The following is a 21,568-nucleotide window of genomic DNA, read 5'->3' on the forward strand; positions in this document are numbered from 1 at the left end:
AAAAATTAGCTGGTAAAAACTTGCCACACAAGCCTAACCTGAGTTTAGTCCTTAGAACTCATGTGGAGTGAGCTCACTTTTAAAAGTTCTTATTTTAATTATGCATGCTACATGTGTGCATGCGCACGCACGTGCACACACACACACACACACACAAAATAATAAATTAATTTTTTAAAAAATCAAAGTTCAGCCTTTACATCTGTCTTAGTCAGGGTTTCTATTCCTGCACAAAACATCATGACCAAGAAGCAAGTTGGGGAGGAAAGGGTTTATGCAGCTTACACTTCCATACTGCTGTTCATCACCAAAGGAAATCAGGACTGGAACTCAAGCAGGTCAGGAAGCAGGAGCTGATGCAGAGGCCATGGAGGGATGTTACTTACTGGCTTACTTCCCCTGGCTTGCTCAGCTTGCTTTCTTTTTTTTTTAACATTCTGCTTAGGAATCTCTTTTTCTTTTTTCTTTTTTTTTTTAAATTAGATATTTTCTTTATTTACATTTCAAATATTATCCCCTTTCCTAGTTTACCCTCTGAAAATCTCCTATCCACTCCCCCCTCCCCCTGCTCCCCAACCCACCCACTCCTGCTTCCTGGCCCTGGCATTCCCCTATACTGGGGCATAGAACCTTCACAGGACCAAGGGCCTCTCCTCCCATTGATGAGCACCTAGACCATCCTCTGCTACATATGCAGCTAGAGCCATGAGTCCCACCATGTGTTTTCTTTGATTGGTGGTTTAGTCCCAGGGAGCTCTGGGGGGGGGGGGGGAGTACTGGTTAGTTCATATTGTTGCTCCTATGGGCCTGCAAACCCCTTCATCAGCTTGCTTTCTTATAGAAACGAAGACTACCAGCCCAGGAATGGCACCACCCACAATGGACCCTCCCCCTTTGATCATTAATTGAGAAAAATGCTTTATAGCTGGACCTCATGGAGGCATTTCCTCAACTGAAGCTCCTTTCTCTGTGATAACTCCAGCTTGTGTCAAATTGACACACAAAACCAGCCAGTACAACATCATAAATTAAAATGAACTTCAGGTAGATTAAAGAATCAAGAATAAACTTCAAGTTCACAGGAAAATAGAATCAAGCAATTATTAACACCAAGAGGAAATGGCATATAATAAATACAGTATGAGGATCTGAAAAAATATAGACAATAGATTTGACAAGTTACAGTTTCAATTCTCAGAGAAACGCTAAATAAATATTTAAATAGACAGAAAAATACTCAGAGAGAAACATGGCTTATGAAAACTTACACAAGGCTGGAGAGTTGGTTCAGTGATTCAGGGCACTTACTGCTCTTGCAGAGGTCTCAGGTTCTGTTCTTAGCATCCACACAGCAGCTACAACTGTCTATAACTCCAGTCTCAGGGGGATTCAACACCCTCTTCTGACCTCTATGGGCACCAGGCAAATACATGCTGTACTTTCCTTGTGGATACTCCTTCCCACAGTGATTAAAAACCATATTACTATGGTCTCAAACTTGACATTTAGTACCTCTATCCATGGGTTCCATATGGTCAAAATCTCACAAATTCTATTCATCTCAAGTCACTGGGTTTTGGAGTAGTTTGGGGTTTGAGAGGTATGTTATTGTTGTTGTTTGTTTGCCAACTTCCATATCTAAGTCTTCCAACCCCCATTTGGAAATCCCTACAATCATTTCATACCATTTACCCCTTCAGGGAATACCCTGAAGGATGCCCATGTATCTGTGGTTACAAAGAACCATGCTCCAAAGGCTTTTTCTGTTGCTACTGCTGATGAGTCCTATATAGAAAATACCAAAGATCAGGCCAAGATTCCAATCTCCTGTGCTCCCAAGCCTATAATGCCCAAAGTGGAGAGAGCATGGCGGCCTACAGGCAGAGGTAGAAACAGCAGCTCCCTCTCACTGTCAGTCTTTCACTTCACTCTATGGGTCCTAAAAGTCTGCAATGGAGGCCATAGTGACAGAGATCAGTTACCCCATTTTTTTACCCACACAGAGGAGTACCTATATATCAGCTCATGCAAAAAAAAAATGTCATAACGGATGTATAGGAAAAAATATTAAAAGTCTCAGCGTGGGTTTTTACCTACCTTAGACCATTTATGTTCCAAGGTGAAAGACACCTTGTGTGCCTAGGCAGCACAACAGCTGGGCAACTGCCTACCCTCCATGCTGTTAGAACCTACCTTCCTATTCATAACCCAAGTTATTACTTACTATGTTTCATCTGGGCTGCTCTTAGCCCTAATTGGCCAGCCCACATGGCCACGTTTCTATGGCTTACCTAACCATGGCAGCTGTCCTTCCTCCTCTCATGGACGTTCTTCTTTTCTCCTATGGGAGCTTCCTTCTGCTTCTCCCAAACCTGCCAAACCTTAACCCTACCTGTCTCTTCTGCCCAGCTATTGGCATCTTTATTCACTAATCACAATTAACTGGAGGCAGGGTCACTCAAGATCATACATGCAGCTTCTCTGTCTCTGAGGCGCCAGTCCTGGGGACCCCAAATTAGCATCAGAATACAAGCAGCATTAGTCAAAACCACTACAGGAAATATATCAAAAGCATCTGGTCCTTCCAAAAAGACAAGATGGTAAAAACTGTGTTTCTGGTCTAGAAACATTAAAGACCTGTCATTTCACAGTTACTGAGACAGGTGCTAAGAGATTGAAGTAAACATAGGCCCTGCTCTCAAGGTGCCACAGTCTAGCAGGGAACAGGTACCTTTTTTTTTTTTAATGATGTACCATTTAGCAATGGGTCCTGATACAGGAGAAACTGTAAGTCTGAGGAACAAACATTGAATCCTCTCATTAGGGAAGGTTGCCTTGGGTGTTGCTAGTGACAAGGAGTTTATAGAGAACATCTAAGCAGGGGAAATGTGCCATAATACAAAAGATGTAAAAATATAGCATATATTTTCTTGGCACCTGAAGAATATTGACCTTGCCCTTGAAGTTGGTTTAAGTCTAAGACAATAGGCAAGAATTAACAGTTGAAGATATCATCAGCTAGACCATGAAGAACCATTGCCTGACATACTCAGAGAAGTATGGCTTTCAAACATTGAAGTCATTGAAGTATTTACAGCAAAATAGCTGATTAGATTTGCATTTCAGAAGCATTTCTTCTTCTGTAGAGAGGATAGTCTTGGTCGAGGAAGAGTGTGAAGGTGGGGTGCAATGGGAGACTGCCACAGGAGATGAGAAAAGAGAGATTGGTTTCTTCCTTGCCTTCACTTCTAAAGGAGTGTGATGGACTGAGACTGGGGAGATGTAAGAGGAGAGAAGCAAGGATGACAGGTAGGACAAAAGTGGGTCACATGACCAATTAGGATTCATATGACCAAATAGAAGTCATGTGACCAATTAGAAGTCATGTGACTGCAATGGCTTGTGCTGTAAGATCGAGAATCGACAAATGAGACCTCAAAAAATTGCAAAGCTTCTGTAAGGTAAAAGACACTGTCAATAAGACAAAAAGACCATCAACAGATTGGGAAAGGATCTTTAACAATCCTAAATCCGATAGGGAACTAATATCCAATATATATATAGAACTCAAGAAGATGGACTCCAGAAAATCGAATAACCCTATTAAAAAATGGGGTACAGAACTAAACGAAGAATTCTCAACTGAGGAATACCGAATGGCTGAGAAGCATCTGAAAAAAATGTTCAGCATCCTTAATCATCAGGGAAATGCAAATCAAAACAACCCTGAGATTCTACCTCACAACAGTCAGAATAGCTAAGATAAAAAATTCAGATTACAGCAGATGCTGGTAAGGATGTGGAGAAAGAGGGACACTCCTCCATTGTTGGTGAGATTACAAGCTGGTACAACCATTCTGGAAATCAGTCTGGTGGTTCCTCAGAAAATTGGACATAGTACTACCGGAAGATCCAGCAATACCTCTCCTGGGCATATACCCAGAAGATGTTCCAACTGGTAAGAAGGACACATGCTCCACTATGTTCATAGCAGCCTTATTTATAATTGCCAGAAGCTGGAAAGAACCCAGATGCCCCTCAACAGAGGAATGGATACAGAAAATGTGGTACATTTACACAATGGTGTACTACTCAGCTATTAAAAATAATGAATTCATGAAATTCTTAGGCAAATGGATGGATCTGGAGGATATCATCCTTAATTAGGCAACCCAATCACAAAAGAACACACATGATATGCACTCACTGATAAATGGATATTAGCCCAGAATCTTAGACAATCCAAGATAAAATTTGCAAAACACATGAAACTCAAGAAGGAAGGCTGGATACTTCGCTCGCTCCTTCTTAGAATGGGGAACAAAATACCCATGGAAGGAGTTACAGAGACAAAGTTTGGAGCTGAGACAGAAGGAAGGACCATCCAGAGGCTGCCCCACCCAGGGATCCATCCCATATATAACCACCAAACACAGACACTATTGCATATGCCAGAAAGATTTTGCTGACAGAACCCTGATATAGCTCTCTCTTGTGAGGCTATGCCAGTGCCTGTCAAATACAGAAGTGGATGCTCACAGTCATCTATTGGATGGAACACTGGGCCCCTAATGAAGGAGCTAGAGAAAGTACCCAAGGAGCTAAAGGGTTCTGCAACCCTATAGGAGGAACAACAATATGAACTAATCAGTACCCCCCAGAGCTGTCTCTCTAGTTGCATATGTAGCAGAGGATGGCCTAGTGTGCCATTAATGGGAGGAGAGGCCCTTGGTCTTGCGAAGATCATATGCCCCAGTACAGGGGAATGCCAGGGCCAGGAAGCAGGAGTGGGTGGGTTGGGAGCAGGACAGAGGGGAGGGCATAAGGGGCTTTGGGGATAGCATTTGAAATGTAAATGAAGAAAATATCTAATAATAAACATTAAAAAGAAGTCATGTGACCAATTAGAAGTCATGACCTGTTAGATAGAAGTCATATGACCAATTAGAAGTTATAGGAGCAAAGAGCGAATTTCCACCTGGGTGGAATGGATGAGTAAGATTAAAACTACAGATTGAATGACTCTGGACAATTTAAGTTTGAGGTAATTTCCTGTAGATGTCCAGAGACAGCTGGAGACTCAAGTCAGCAGCTCAGACCTAAGATGGGGGATACACAGGTATCTGGATGTCACTAAACAGAAGGAAGAGAAGCCCACAAATGTTGACATCCACCATTCAGGTTTGAAGAAACACACCAATATTCCTACTGTCTCCATTTACACTTGTTCCCCAGAGTAGTGACTAAAATTCCCTTACTTTCAATCACAAAAGAATTGCAACTTAAATAATAAAATTCATGATGATCCTACAGATTGGTTATCATCATTGCTTAATTCAAATAAATATGAGGAAAATTCACCACTATGGTGAATACATGATCAACTCTTTTTAAAGATGTAATTAATCAACAAGTTTATAACTATGGTTAATGTTTTAACTACATGTTTTTATTTCTGTTTTAAAGCAAGGTACACCTGTTTGATCGCATGCACATACCATTATTTTCCTTCCATAAGCAAAGCGCCAGGAAAAACATTAGATCTTTTTAAAAAATCCCTAAATACTGCATTATATTTGGTAATTTTTTAATTTCCAGGAATAAATGTCCACTTTACATTATTTCTATGAGTATGTCTGTACAGATAAAGATGGATGACTATCGGATTCTGTCCATCTTTATGTCTCACAGCACCCTCTGGTGTTCATTAGCTAAAAGTTTTCTTATAAATGCATCTCTTCACATTTTAAAGTTAAAAGTTTAAAGACAGAGTCATAACAATAGAACATTTCTTTGACGTATAAGACCAAAGTGTATGTGTGTGTGTGTGTGTGTGTGTTTGTGTGTGTGTGTTCTACTTAGAAAATGAGTTTAGTTTTTTCTGAATATAACATTTAAATGGGATCAAACATAAACATTTTAATGTATTGTATATCATATTTATGTTTTAAAAGTGGTGAAGTGTGGTGTGAAAAATAAGATTCATTTTATTTTCTAAGTCATCTAATTTTTAAACGATTACACAATTTTTTTCTCCAGAAAGCGTTAGATAAGCCGAGGAGAAGACTGGTGCTGGGGAAGGGATGTGATGACTCAGAAGGGACTGTGCAGTCAAGGAATGTAGTTTATGAAGAGTCTGATGGCCATGTTGCCTCTAGCAGATATCCCGTTTTGTATTAAGGAATTTCTGACTTGGCTGACAAATGGCTTCTGTCTTACTAAGGGTTCCTTTTGCTGTGATGAAACACCATGACCAAAGCAAATTGGGGAGGAAAGAGCTTTATTTCACTCGCAGTTACATATAACAGTTCATTATCAAATGCAGGAAGGGCAGGAAGTTGTGCAGGGAAGGAACATAGAGGTAGGACTTAATGGGGAAGCCATGGAGGCATGCTGCTTACTGGCTTGCTCCCCATGTCTTGTTTAGACTGTTTTCATGTAGAACATAAGACAATCAGCCCAGTAGTCCCCCTCCCAAATGGGCTCAGCTCTCACCATCAATTACTAATTTAGAAAATACCCTACAGGCTTGCATCCAGCTAGATCTTGTTGAGGCATTTTCTCCACTCTGATGACTTGTGTCCAGCTGACATAAAACTAACCAGTACAATTTTTAAATGTTTCCTCTATGATAACATTTCAGCATCTCCTTCCTTAGCCACTATAGAGGGACATTTGCTTGGTTTATCTTAGAAAGGGCAAAAACATTGCCATTATTCTCATACCCTAATCCTCTGAGTAGAACTCTATAAAAGAAGAGAGTTTGGAGCAACCACTTCCCTAGTCTGGAGAGCCTGCTCAGTAGCCTCCCAGGACTCCATCCACATGACTTCAGCCTGCCAGCCATGTGATCATTATAGCTCTTTATCACAAAGCTGAACCAAGAAAGCACCAGAAAAGGCAAGCAGACCCTTATTAAATATAGGTTGAAGGACTACTCCTCCTAGCTACAATAACTCATCAATCTATCTGTCCTGTCCAGTGTCAAAAGGAAGGGCATATCCTTAGTGCAATGGAAATAATGTCCACTGATCATCTCCTGACTGTGACCACATACAGAAATGCACACACATATGTGCATATGTGCACACATATGTACATGCACGTGCACATGCACACACTTTTTTCTAAAGCCACAGTGTAGTTGGGATTTAATGATGATAAATACTTTATCAGAGCTCTGAAACAGAGGCACCACACTAAGTGGAGTCAGCCCCTGGGAAAAAAAATTCCATTTACTCTGTGCCAAATCAGCCTGAGATGTTATTTGCACACAAGAACCATCAATGTTGATGGGAAATTGGAATGAAGCTCTGAAAATAGCAGTTATCCCAGTGAGTATATCCTGTAATCTCTGTGGTGATTCGGTTTCAGCAATGGTTGGAGCAGCCAGTAGGAGCATTTTGGGATCTGCCCTCTTTCTTTATCATTCCCTCTTTGACTATGTTTAAGCCCTTCAATCAGAGCACTGTCCATGTGATCAGCATACATAAGCCATTTCCTATTCTGACATCCTGAGATACAGAAACAATTGCAAGGATAAGGCACATGTGATACATGGTTGGTTGGGACAGAACCATGACTTATGACCTTAGTATATTATCGAATTTTAATATCATTCTAGGATCCTAGAACTGATTATTACCTAGTCTTCATGCATGACTCTTAGGACCACTCAGTATGTCATACAGCTGGCACATTGTCGCATCCGCTCTCGACCAGCAAGAACGACACGACCACCAGTCCTTCTAACAGCAGTTTATTCAGTCTTCATCTTTCTTCTTGTTTATATCTCCCCCGAACCCTGGGCCTCTCACTCTTTTATACTCTCAGTTCCCATCCACGCACAGCAGGCCACGCCACCTCACCAGGCACGCAGCTTCAGCTAATCAGGGCAGCAGGGGCATATCTCCATCAAAATGGATTCACCGGTATCCTGGTACACCTGCGCAGCTCTCAAGATGTTTGTGGCTTATATGAGGAAGTCAGGTGCAAGTCATATGACTTAGCTGCAGTCCCTGGTGCCTTTGGGACTGCCGCCACATCCGCTCCTCACAGCACATGACAGGAAAGTTCCTCATGTTTGTCAAATGAGTACTGTCTTAGGTTTTTACTGCTGTGAACAGACACCATGACCAAGATAAGTCTTATAAAGGACAACATTTAACTGGGGCTGGCTTACAGGTTCTCAGGTTCTGTCCATTATCATCAGGGCAGAAACATGGCAGCTTCAGGGCAGGCATGGTACAGGAGGAGCTGAGAGTTCTACATCTTCATCTGAAGACTGCTAGAAGAAGACTGACTTCCATGGAACTCAGATAAGGGTCTTAAAGCCCACATACACAGTGACACACCTACTCCAACAGGGCCACACCTTCTAATAGTGAGCCAAGCATAAACCAACCATCACAAGTACATTATATTCACCCATCCTCATAGGTGAGTATATAACATAAATCTAATGTTTATTTGTATAATTTGTAGGGAAGTCAAGCCTCAAGAAAGGGTATGCTGGTTGAGAAGGAAAGCATGGATACAATTGACCAAGCAACCCATCTTGTCGAGCAAGCCCACAACATGAGGGACAAAATCCAAGGTAAGTATCTTCCCTTTTGTTTAACTTCATGTCAAGGAAACATCCATGTGTGGTTGACAATTGAATAACAGGTATTGTCAGGGATTGCTGTGTGCAGGAGCATATTGTTCAAATGGCTACAGGTTTTAGCTTCCGTACAGTCTTCATGGTGACTTTGCACGTTAAGATTTCTAAACGCCTGTTCCTATGTATCTCTCAGTGTTCAAGAATAAATATACACAATCACTCTTTCAAGGCATTCCACTACATTTAATGCCACACTCCTTTTCTACCAGAGGAAATGTGGTGTCTTTAAACTGAAAGAGTTTAGTAGGAGTCACATTTTTTCCAATTATTTGAAGCCCTCAAATATGTCTCTGGTATATGAATAAACCATGTCGGGTGTGGCTGTACATACCTCTGATCTCAGGACTTGGGAGATAGAGGAAGGTGGATATCTGTGAGTTGAAGATGAACCTGGTCCACATAGCCAGTTTCAGGCTAGTTTTGGGTCATGCTATGAAACCCTGTATCAAAAATATGGGAGGCAGGGGTGGGGGTGAGGAGAATTAGAGCAAACCAGTCCAAATAATTTCTGGCTGTTTGTGATGCTCTTCCTTACTGACCAGCAGAGAAGTTAGTAGCTCAGGTTTGCAACCCAAAAGCAAAGGGACAAAGGCCTGTGAGTGATTCCGTGTCCTAAAGCATTGTGGCAGGATCTACCCGTCCTGCTGAAGATTCCACTCTTCTGAGCTCTGATTTCCACTAAGTGCAGGCTGCATCTTGAAGAGTGTTTTAACAGTGCAGGAAATCTGTCTTCAATTTCCCAACAGAAAGAGACTGCATTTGTTCTAGGATAAAGAGACATTCCTCGGGTTAGAGTCAGCGAAGATCTGCTATTTGTTTCCATGGGTTTTTTTTTTTTTTTTTTTTTTTTTTTGCTACATATCAGGAGTTAGGTGTCAATACCAAATGCATCTCAGGGCACAGTGACAGTAAAGAGACTCACAGTGAGAGATTCATATCTTTGCACTGAGGAGCCAGGAGCATATTCTAGGCTAAGGAACATATAAAGCCAAAATTGATCTTTGCTTCGCTTCCTTGGATGCCTGTAAAGCACAGGAAAAGCAAGTGGCGTGCATTTCAGACTTCCTGCTGCCTTCCTCCAAGCTCATGTGTTTGCATTTACTGATAACGTATTCCTTTCCTAAAGCATTGGTCTATTGATCTGTTCAGTCAGTGAGACAGAACCTAGAAATATGCCCTCGTATTTATCCAATTGAGAAATAAATGCCCCATTAGGCAGCAGATAAAGTCAAGAGCCTTCTAAGCCAGACAGAGGAAGTATTCACCTTTGCTATTTAGCAAACCAGGCCTTGGTCATTAGGTGTTTCCTTTGAAAAGAGTCTGAACCATCTTACTTGTCCTTTGGTCATGGGAAAAGACAGAGGAAAAAAATACCAAGGAAAGGGAAGAAGGAAACTAATTTTTATCAGTTTTCATTTCTTTAAAATAATGTATGAATAGTCTCCAAAGACAAAGGCACAAGTGTCACTGTATATATACAGTGCTAATCTGTCCCAGACATAGCTAAAACAAAACAGCCTGAGACTGAACAGAATTTACATCAAAATGCCAACTAATTCAGCTTTGCCCCACCAGAACCTGGGGTGAAGGTGGGAGTGGGGGATGGTGTGTTTGATTTATTTAAGGTTTACATTTAGTTTATTTCAATAAATCGTATTTTAGACTTTGTATGAAAAGTGAATGTTTAAAGCTTTGATACTTGGGGTTTGGAGGGGTTAGCAATGTTGATGTCCCTGTAACACTCACAGTAATGTTTGGAGCATTAAAACCATCTATCCCCATTTATGTCCCTTCTTTCAAAATTCAAGAACACTGCATTGCATCGATAGTACATCATTTCTCATTCCCAACCATCTCTAAAATAGCTGCCAGCGACCTTCAAGCTGGTGTCCACATAAAATACAACTCCTCACCCTGGTGTGATTTATGTGACGCCAGTGTTTGTCACCCATCTTATCTGGCCAACCACATAGATCATGATGAACCACAGACATACAATTTCATTATGCCAGGAAGATAAAGCACTTCCTCCCAGAGCTCCCAGAGAACAAGGGACCCATTCAGCTTCTCCTCTGATCATATGGAATAGGAATGAGGGCATGAAAGAACTGTTACATGCCAGTGTTTAGGCAAGTTACCTAATCCCTCTAAGCTTCAATGCCCCCTTGGTTCTAAAATCTTCAGCTCACATCAGATGTAGGACAAACCTTGAAGTCAAATGGCCCAGTCTTAAAAATATTCACCACAGAAGGCAAATAGAAAAATCATGTTATATGTATGTGTGTGTCTACATATATGACTTTAATATGTATATAACATATAATGTATATATTATTCAGAAAAAATATGAGCAAAATGATCACATGATAATTTTTTAATCCTTTTACTAGCTTGATTGTAAAACTATCTGAAAGGCTCAATTACAAATGTACTCTCATTTTGGCTTAGAGCTTTGTTTTGTTAAATCATTTATGACTAAAATGGAATTAATATCCCCATTGCATGCTACAAGTGACAGGAGACACTGCCAAACATTTTTTTCCAAGCCAAGTATTTCTACAAAATGTTGAACAAAATCCTCAAACTGTTGTGCCTCAAATATTAGTGTTCTTGGATCACCATGGATACCAGATGAGCAGAGAACCAAGGCAGGCTCTGGGGCAGACCATTCCCATTCCCAGAATGGTTTCCTCAGGTTGGCCTCTCCCCTCATGATGAGCTCCCGTGCTCACAGCACAGTACCAGCTCAGCCTGGGAATGAGTTCTCTGTCCACAGTAAGGTCAGTCCTAAGCCTTGCCATCAGACTATGTGACATCAGTGTTTGTCACCCATCTTATCTGGCAGCCCTGCGCATCCTTTTCCCACTCCCATCTCACCATGTTCTTCTTCCTAGAGATCAACAGCAAGATGCTCTACTATGGAGAGAATCAGGAACTTGGCCCCGAGGAAATAGCTGAGAAGCTGGTGTTGGCCCAGAAAATGCTGGAAGAGATCCGAAGCCGGCAGCCATTCCTCACCCATCGGGAGCTGGTGGATGAGGAGGCAGATGAGGCCCAGGAATGTATGTGTCTTCCATTCCTGGCCAACACAGATATGTCTTCTTTCTTTGTAGGACCAGAAAAGGACAGCAAGCCATAGGGCAACATTTGGTCAAACAACTAATTCTCAATATTCAGAGCTGTGTAGAATTTATGTACAACCTCAAGGACTCATTCAGGAAAACTTGAATATTTTGATCAAGAGTTTTTTATTCAGGCCCAACTTTGAGAATTAATATCCCTAACTTTTACTACTGTGGGGGGGAAAAATAAAGGCTTAGAAGTTGGCTGATAAAAGAAATAAAAATAAAATTCTCAAGCCTATACTGAGAGAAATTTCGTAGAAAATGTCAACAGTGTTGATGTTCTGATGGCCCCGAGTTTTAGTAAGTTTTAATCTCCAATAGAAATGTGGCATGGCCTTAATGAAAAGTGTAAACACCAAAGTACACAAATAGTGTTAGGTGCCTGCGCTGGTCACTATAGAGCACAGCATTGCTACCTGCCAATATACCCTGGGCAGATTCATTTTAAACTATAACTATATTTGATCCTGATTTTATGGGGTGGTTATTCGGCTACCCTCAGTCTTCATGCTGAGCTCTGTTCTATGTGGCATAAGTGAAATACACTCATGTGGACCTCGTGCTAGGACTAGTCAGGCAAGCTGGACCTCTCCCTCCATGTAGAGTCTTTATCTCATGGAGAATGGCCTGGACTTGGTCACATGGCAGGGGAATGTGCTGAGAGGGAAAGAATAGGAAGTTCTGGGGCTCTTTAAGCCTGGAATTGGAACTCAGTCATATCACATTTGTTCTCTTGGTCAGGACCAGCCTGGATTCAGAATAAAATTGGTTATATTCTCAGTGAGAAAAGTTGCAAAGAATCTATACATTCAACAGAGGAAATTACAGATATTCATATCAGATTTCAGCAGTTGCTGATATTTCATATACTTCCATTCATACCTCATAATTACAGTTAATACATCCATTGCTAGATATTAATAATTAATAGAGATTGATTGATAAATTAGTAAAAACATAAATTGAAAAGTTATTAGTTTGAATTTATATGTTAGCTATTTTTACTTATATTATTGTCACTTTTAAGTTTTATGTATTTTATTTTACACATTTAAAAATCCACTATAAGAAGGGGTCTGAGAGCTTTATTAGATTGTTGGGGAATCGATGGAGCTGCAAAGGTTAAAGGGCACAAGACATCTTCCAACAGATGCTGCCCCATCAACCTTTGTTATCAGTTATTGTGGATACCAGAGAAGGCGGCTATTGGCATAAAGGTTTATTGTAACAACAAATAAAGTCATACCACAGGGAGAACGACAGGAGAATTTCAGGCCAGTCAGGCCAGCTGGAGCTCCACCATCAGAGCTAGATGTTCCCAAGCTCCTTGACTATTTTGAAATTTAACCAGACTGCCCTATGGAAAAAAAAGACCATTTACTTCTCTCTCTTAGTTTCTTGAAGTAAATAAGTGGATTTTAAACATTTACTTTACTGAGTCGGGAACTTGTATAGTTTCCCCATGCTAAGGAAAGGAAGGGTAAGCTTTAACAGGACAGACTGTCATTCCCTGTTGAGAATGGGGGGACCAAGAATTATGGTACCTAATCAATAAATGTGCCTATGAGCCAAGAAAGAGACTTTAAGAATATTCTGTTGTTGCTATTTAATCTTTATTCCACCCAAAACCTTAACTGACAGGAAACAGTGGGGTAAAGTGGTAAAAACAAGTGTTAGAAACAGCATAGATGCTTGTTCCGTCACTGACTAGAAAACATTGGTTCTTTTTCATAGGAATAACCATAAGCATATCCAGTTTTCCTTTATAAGATAAAACTATGGTAATCTGGGTAGTAAACAGAAAGGTATAACAGCCTAGATTTTGCAGAAAGTATAATCCTCTTGGAAAAGCTATCAAGCCCTTCCTTTAGTTGATTTGTCAGGAGTTCCTAAATCCAGCAGGAAAGCATCTCTCCCTTAACTGGAAACGCTGGGGCTTCTTTTGTGAACCTCTCTCCTATCTCAATCACTGAAGCAGACAGGGACTGAATTTTTCTCTACTTTGTGAAATGCAGGAGCCCAGACTAAGTTTGTCTCCATTTCTCCTCAGTGCTGAGCCAAGCTGAGAACTGGCAGCGGCTGCACAATGACACCCGCTCTTTATTCCCCGTGGTGCTGGAGCAGCTGGACGACTACAACGCTAAGCTGTCCGACCTCCAGGAATCCATTAACCAGGCCCTCGACCATGTCAGGGATGCAGAAGACATGAATAGAGCCATCACTTTCAAGCAGCGGGACCATGAGGTACAGTGGGCAGCAACTGTGAACGCATGTCAGGCATAGACAAACTAAACTTATACCAAGAAAAAGTGGCTGACATTAAAAACTTTAAATGTTGCTATACCTAAACACTCATATTTTAAATATGGTTGCTTTTTTTGCTATTGTAAGTCACAACCATATCTGTGCCTTAAATTAAGTTGAACAGTGATAAATAAATGTTTAGTCTTTGCTTAGGTAAGAGTGAGATTCTATTAGTGCATATACTCCTACATGAGACTATACTGCTTTCTCCAGACAGAAAAGGACTATTCAAGAAACATACATCTACCCAGAACTGTCTTTTGGATATTTACAGGCTTTAGAAAGGTATAAATTTTGGAAAGGAATTGTCATAGGCCACTGAGAGCAGCTATAGAGGAAGCTGGTTAAACTCAAGCTAAAACCATACAAACACAAAAAGGTGAGGAAAATTCTAAGTACCACCATAGCTTGAGTGGTACTTAGAAAGTCCATAGCATCTTTCTCTGCCTATCTTTCTCTGATTCCCACACCCACAGGGCTGGGAAGTGCTGACCATGTGTCCACTCCATACAACACTTGTCCCCACCACCACCAGTGAACAACCATCCTCATAGAGATGACACAAGTAAACTTGGACATGTTTGTAAAACTTAGGCTAAGGAAACAACATAGACAAATAGAAATGGCCAGTATCAAATCCATCAGTTTATTTGAGTATTTTATCATCAATAAGATCAACTTAAACTTGGTCCAATGATGAGATTTTCAATCATCATTGCCCCTTAATACATTAATATCCTAATGTATATATCTTGTCCTCATCACATTTTTTTAAACAGAAGCAAACTCTTATTCAGTATTTTTTTTAAATAGAGCTTTCAAATGATGTTAACCATTACACACTAACAAATGTGTAATAGATTGCAAGCTAGCATATATACATTAAGCAGAAATATGATGAAACTTGTATAAGAAATGACTATCATAGCAACTCTGCTAGGGGCTCACTAATGAAGACTTCCAAACTGTTCAATGTGGAGAGTTCTTTATGAATAGGGGAAGTTATTAGCCCAGACCACACCCTGCCAGACAAGGACTTAAGAGACCCAAACACAGAACTGTCCCCTTAGCCATAGAAGGAAGATTTTATTACAGGACAAAAGAAGCTAAGATCTGCCTTGATGTAGTAGCAAACCCTAAGGGGTTCTCTTTTCCAACTGTGAGCTGTCAATCTCAGCAAGGGCTTTGTCTTCTGTATGCACCTTTACTAGAGAATACATTCTAGTATGTGGTGAGTTACCATGCTTAATTCTCCACTGACTTATTTTTAGGGATCTATGATCTCCATAACCAATAGGAGTGGCATACAATGGGCTGAAGACTAAAGCAGAGGCATGCATGACCAGCTGTTGGCAAATACTGACATGTGTCAGGACTTTGTCATAAGCAGTAAATGAACAATGTTGCCTGTGCAAAGCGACTTCAGTTCTAAAAGTAAATGCATGCCAGTCTAGCTCTTAATTAAAATTTTCTTATGCACATTTTTAGAAAACCCTCATGGACATAGATATGAGGAATTTGGCGTTTCCGTGATTTCAGGCAGATGGGAGGCCTCTTTTAGCTCGGTTAAACAAATTCTTCTACTAAGTACAAATGAGCAGCATGAGCAGAAGTTTAGGAAAAGAACAGCAGGGCACACAGCATTTCAAGCTTCTTCTGTCTGTCCTGCTGCTGCTGCTTCCGAGCTAATGGTCAGCATTTGCCAGACAGTTTCCACAGTGTGTCCAGACACCTATACAAAAGCTGCCTCCCAGATATGAAGGCCATGTTGTTTCCCCTCCTTTTTCCTTTGCTCACGTGGTTGTGCCCAGTTCCTTATCTAATTCTGTCCTGTCCTGTCCTTGATCTAGGCTAAGTGACTCATTACATAGCATGTCTTTCTTACTAAAGCTCTTACATCCTTCTATTCTTACATCTACTGAAAATTCTGTGGAAACTATGGAAACCACCCACCCTCACATGTCACTCCCATGTATAGACACATATGGGTGCACACACAATACAGTCCTGCTATGAGAAACATGTTCGGTTATTTATACATATCAGGTTGGCAGACAAATTCCGATCATTCTTCTAAAGCCCAGGCTAAGAAAATGACCATCAGAAGGAGCGCCTCCCTCTTCTATACTGATACAGCCATGAACTGTAGCACTGTAATCATCTTTAATACATTTAGGGTATAGTCTATGATCCAGTTTCATAGGTATTACTGAATGTGTAGTTGTGTATCCTCTGTGTGTGTGTGTCTGTGCATGCATGCATACATGCATGTGTATGCATGTGTGTGTGCATGTGTGTGTGCATGTGTATGGGCATGTGTACACCTGTGGTTCACATTTTGTCTATCCCTACTAAAATCATAAGCACCCAAAGAGCACTGCTCCTGCTGTACATGAATTCTGTCTTCCCAAGATCTAATGTGATGTCTCGAATGCATCAGTTTTATTTGTCAACAAATGGGTATAAACAGGGACATGGAGTACCCCCACCTGCTATGTAATCCAGATCCTGTTTGTGAATACTGGTTGTTCTTGATCAATACTCTTTCCAACACTAATTAGACTCTCAAACGACTAAACACTACTACTCACACTCTTTTGTCTATGTCTCCATGTTTAAATGCTATGAAATTTTAATTTCTTCCAAATACTAGGTATTAATTTAATTAATTTAATTAAAACCTAGTATTTCAGCTATATATCAGTCTTTCTTTTAACAAATTTGAATAAGTGAAACCTTATTGGAATTTGATTCTGTGCTTTAGAATATGATTTTTGAACTTTTTCGTGAAATTATACTGCCCAATTTCAATTCCTTTAAGTAATTAATTGTAGAGCTGGCATCAAATCCATGGCCTTATGCATTGTCAGAACACGTTCTGCTACTGAACAGTATCCCTAGCCCCAAACTTAAGAATTTGGGCAAAATATTTTTTTCTCTTACTGAAAACAATCTTTCCCTCACATAATATATGTCAGTTATGGTTCCCCCTCCCACAACCCCTCAAAGTTCCTCCCCAAGTCCCCTTCCTTATGGATCCATTCCCTTTTGGTCTCTCACTAGAAAGCAAACTGACTTCTAAGGGATACTAATAAGATTAGAATATGATATAATAAGATAAACAAAAACTAACATTAGGATAGGGCAAAACAAACCAAAGGAAAGGAACTCAAGAAACAAATATAGACGCAGAGACCCACTCGCTCACCATAATATATACACAAAGAACATGTAGGGTAAATGTGTGTGTGTGTTATAATTTCATATATAACATATATATTAAGGTTTTTTTTAATATTAAAGGAAAACCCTGACATAACATGAGGCAAGGAACCTCTAAAGATGTGGTGGAGGTTTTTTCTGCTGGCCATCTAACTGCTGAACATACAGCCTACCCATGAGAGTAGTTTGTTTCCTCAGTGAGACTCCCTTGGAGAAAACAGAATTTTCATTTACAGTAGTTATCAATTGGAGAAGGCTTCTGGGTTAAGGATGAGGGCTCGTGTCCTTTTCTCCTTGCAGCCCTCAGAGCATGTCTGGTGCAGAATAGTACAGGCCCTGTGCACAGCGCCTCTGTGTCTGTGAATTCCTGCAATCGTGTTGATTTACAGGGCTTTGTTTCCTTGCTGTCCTCCATCCCCTCTGGCTCTTATACTCTTTCTGCCTCCTCTTCCTTAAGGTTCCCTGATCCCCTAAAGGAGAGATCTGATAGAAGCATCCTGTTTAGAGATGAGTGTTCCAAGGTCTGCATATTGTCTGGCTGTGGGCCTCTCTGTATGTGTGCCTGTCTGATGCAGGAGGAAGCTTCTCTGATGATGTCTGAGCAAGGCACTGAGCTATGAGTACAGCACAATATCATTAGGAGTCACTGTACGGCTGTGTTCTCTTAATAGAATAGCAATATTTGGTCTTCCCCTAAGTCTCTGAACTATCAAACCTCAGGTATCACCCAAGCAGTGTCAGATATGGGTTCCAACTCATGCAATGGGCCTTAAGTCAAATCAGATATTGGTTGGTTGCTCCCACAAGCTCTGTGCCACTATTATACTAGCAAATCTTATAGGCAGGACACAAATATAGATCAGTGGGTTTGTGGCTGGGTTGATGTTTATGCTTCTCTTTTGATAGCATAAACTTACTTGTACCAAAGGCACTAGCATGTAGGGTGAAGGCCCTATCTAGGCACCAGCTCAAGTTCTCCACATTCAGTGAGTTGTATTGTTTTCAACAATGGGTCCTTCCAATCAATTTAAGAAGAGCTACCTATTGTCATGGCAACAATGTGGATTTTAGGTGTTTCTCATGGGACGCCTTTGGCCTACAACTCAATAAGATGGACCTGATTCCTGATACTGGAATTTTCATTTAGTGACAAAAGATGTTCAGTTGTGGCTCTATCTCCCCATTATTGGACAATTTCATTTAGATGGTCTTCATAGTATGGAATCTTCTACTGTATTAGGTTTCCATACAGCCCGCTTATATGGCTCCTGATCTTTAGCTGTCTCTTCTTATATTCCCTCCCTCATCCTCATCCTCCCTTCCTGCCCCACTTGTTCCTCCCATTCCAGTTACTCTTCGTCTCTTTTTATCTCTTCAGCTCCACAGTATAATTTGAGATCAGGGATATTGATTATTCTAGCAGGTTTTCTTCTGGACTGTTTAGCTATCTTAGGGGTGTGTGTGTGTGTGTGTGTGTGTGTGTGTTTCCATATGTAGCTGAAAATTGTCCTTACAAGGTCTGTGAAAAATTGTGTTAGAATTTTGATGAGAATTGCATTGAATCTATACATTGCTTTTGGTAATATGTCCTTTTTGCTTTATTAATCCTAGCAATCCATGAACATGGAAGACCTTTCCATCTTCTAATTTCTTCAACTTCTTTCTTCAATCTCTTAAAATTATTCCTTTTTTAATCATACAAGTCTTTCACTTGTTTAATTAGAGTTATCCCATGATATTTTATATTATTTGAGGCTATTGTGAAGGGTATTGTTTCCCTGATTTCTTTGTCAGTCCATTTGTTGTTTATTTACATGATGGCTACTGATTTTTTGTGAGTTAAATTTTTTATCCAACTATTTTGCTGAAAGTGCTTATCAGCTGTGGGTGCTAACCAGTGAAATTTTTAGGGTCTCATGTTTTTAATCATATCATCTGCAAATAAAGGTAACTTGGACTTTTTCCTTTCCAGTTTCAATCCCCTTGATCTCCTTCAGTTGTTTTATTGCTCTAACTAGAACTTCAAGTCCTATACTGAATACATATAGAGATTGAACAACTTTATCTTGGTCCTGATTTTTGTAGAATTACTTTAAGTTCCTCTCCATTCAGGTTGATGTTGGCTATGGACTTGCTGTTAACTGCCTTCCTTATGTGGCAATGTCTCTTGTATCCCTAATCTCTCCAGGACTTTCATCAGGAATGGATATTTGTCAAAATGTTTGTCAAAGGTGTTTTCTACATCCAATGGATGATCATGTAATTTTTTTCCTTCAGTTTTTTTCTATGGTGGACAATAATGTCCTCTCTCCTTTGTTTTCCTTCCATCAGAAACAACATGAGAGAGTGAAGGAACAGATGGAAGTTGTGGGTGCCTCTCTGAGTATGTCTGCAGACTCTCTTACCATACCTCAGCTCACTCTTGAGGAACTTGATGAGATAATAAAGGTAAGGGCATACCTGGGTTGCTCAAGCTTGCCATGATAGCAATTTTGAACAGCAGCTCAATGTCAGGATAATCCAGTTCAATTCAAGTTAGGAGGATTGAGAAACAGTGTCAGCTAATGGGGACCTCCAGTTTCTTGTATCACCCAGTAGCTACTAATACTACACAGCTACTTCAATTTCAGTTCCATAAAACTAAGTAAAATTAGTAATTCTACTCTGTTTGAACCAGCTGCATTTCACATCCTCAAGAGCCACGTGTGGCTGGCAGTTTTGATGACAGATACAGTCACAGCAAAATCTATTAAAGTAATAAATATAGTTCTTCCCTATACACTCTACCTAGGAAGCTATTGAACAAACCAAATCATCCAACCAATAAACAAACTAATAAATTAAGCAGATCATCCGTAAAAGAAGAAAAAGTGTTCAACATTCTTAACTATCAAGGAATGCAAATTAAAACCACTTTGAGAACCCATCTCATGTCAATCAAAATGGCTATCATCGAGAAAGCAAACATTGGCCAGGATGCAGGGGGAAATTAACCTTTATTCACTACCCACTGGGAATGTATACTTGTGCAATCACTATAGAATAGAACTAACATGTGACCCAGACGAACCCCTCTTGATTATAAAACTGAAGAACTGAGTCAACATACCAAAAAAAAGATCCTTGTATATCCTACACTATTCACAATAGATACAAAATGAAGCCAACCTAGATGTCCATCAATAGATGAGTAGGAAAAAATAAAGAAAAATGATAACGTGGTGTTTGCAAGAGAATGTCTAGACCTGGAGACCATTGTGTGAAATGGAATAAGCCAGAGGTTAGGGTGGGCCAACTCAAAGCCCTGGATCTGGGCCTGTGAAGTATCTGTGCCAGTCAGCCTGTCAGTTCTCCAATTCCCATACCACCGGGAGGAGCTCTCCAGCACTGCCTCATTTAGCTCATCTAATGGCACAACTAGCAAGGGACAGAACCAGCTCTCCCACTGTTATGCCCTTGGAGCTGGCTCATCCTCACCCACACTGTGATGGCTGGCTCTACTGTGCTGCCCAGGCAAAGTGCAGGACCCACTCTCCTGAATACTGCAGCAGGTGAGGGGCAGAGACAGCTCTCCTGCTCAGTTGACTTTGGAGCCAGCTTTTCTGCCTGCCATAGGTGTCAAGGGGTGAGGCAGGGCATTCCTTCCTCGTCTACATCACTACACGGCAGACAAATGTTGGGACCACCTCTTCAAAACTCCTTGAATCGGGCTCACCTGTGCCCCAACAATCAGGGTCAGCTCTATGATGCTACCCAGGTGAGGTGCAGTGCTTGCTCGCCTGAGTGCTGCAGCCAGTGGGAAGCAAGGACAGCTCTCCTGCTCTCGTACCCTCAGTACCAGCTTTTCCAAGATGTCCAGTTCTGCACAGCCCCCCAGACATCACCATGTCCCTGGGTGGCATCCCAGACTGCAGATGTCTTTGGTGGTAACAGACTCCTGCTGCTGCATGGCCATGGACTCCTGCTGCTGCATGTGGCCCTCAATGGCAGCACAGACCAGAACCTCACCATGGCCTTAGGTGGCATCACCAGCTACTCAGATCAGGCTGTTCCTCATTACCCTCAAGTCTCTAGTTCTGCCTCTCTTTATTGTCTCCACATCCTTCTGTTTCTCTTTCTCTTCCACTTCTTCACCACTTACTTGCTCCACATAGTGATGCCCAGTGTCTCTGGGTGTCTGGAGTCACCTCAGGAGTGCTATGCGCTGCCCGTGCAGTGTGGCACCAGAAAGGGAACATCGCAAACATATCAATCA

At 40.9% G+C, this 21,568-nt stretch overlaps 1 protein-coding gene across 1 annotated transcript in view; it reads left to right on the top strand.

Annotated features, from left to right (window-relative positions):
* Positions 1–21,568, top strand: part of Lama4 (laminin, alpha 4) — a 144,674-nt gene that overhangs the window by 68,582 nt on the left and 54,524 nt on the right. The window contains exons 9-12 of the mRNA NM_010681.4: positions 8,485–8,596; positions 11,557–11,724; positions 13,838–14,031; positions 19,645–19,761. Of these exons, the coding sequence (NP_034811.2) occupies positions 8,485–8,596; positions 11,557–11,724; positions 13,838–14,031; positions 19,645–19,761 (591 nt within the window). The remainder of the gene's footprint in view (positions 1–8,484; positions 8,597–11,556; positions 11,725–13,837; positions 14,032–19,644; positions 19,762–21,568) is intronic.

The sequence above is a fragment of the Mus musculus genome, chromosome 10, assembly GCF_000001635.26.
Source record: "Mus musculus strain C57BL/6J chromosome 10, GRCm38.p6 C57BL/6J".
Classification (NCBI taxonomy): Eukaryota; Metazoa; Chordata; class Mammalia; order Rodentia; family Muridae; genus Mus; species Mus musculus.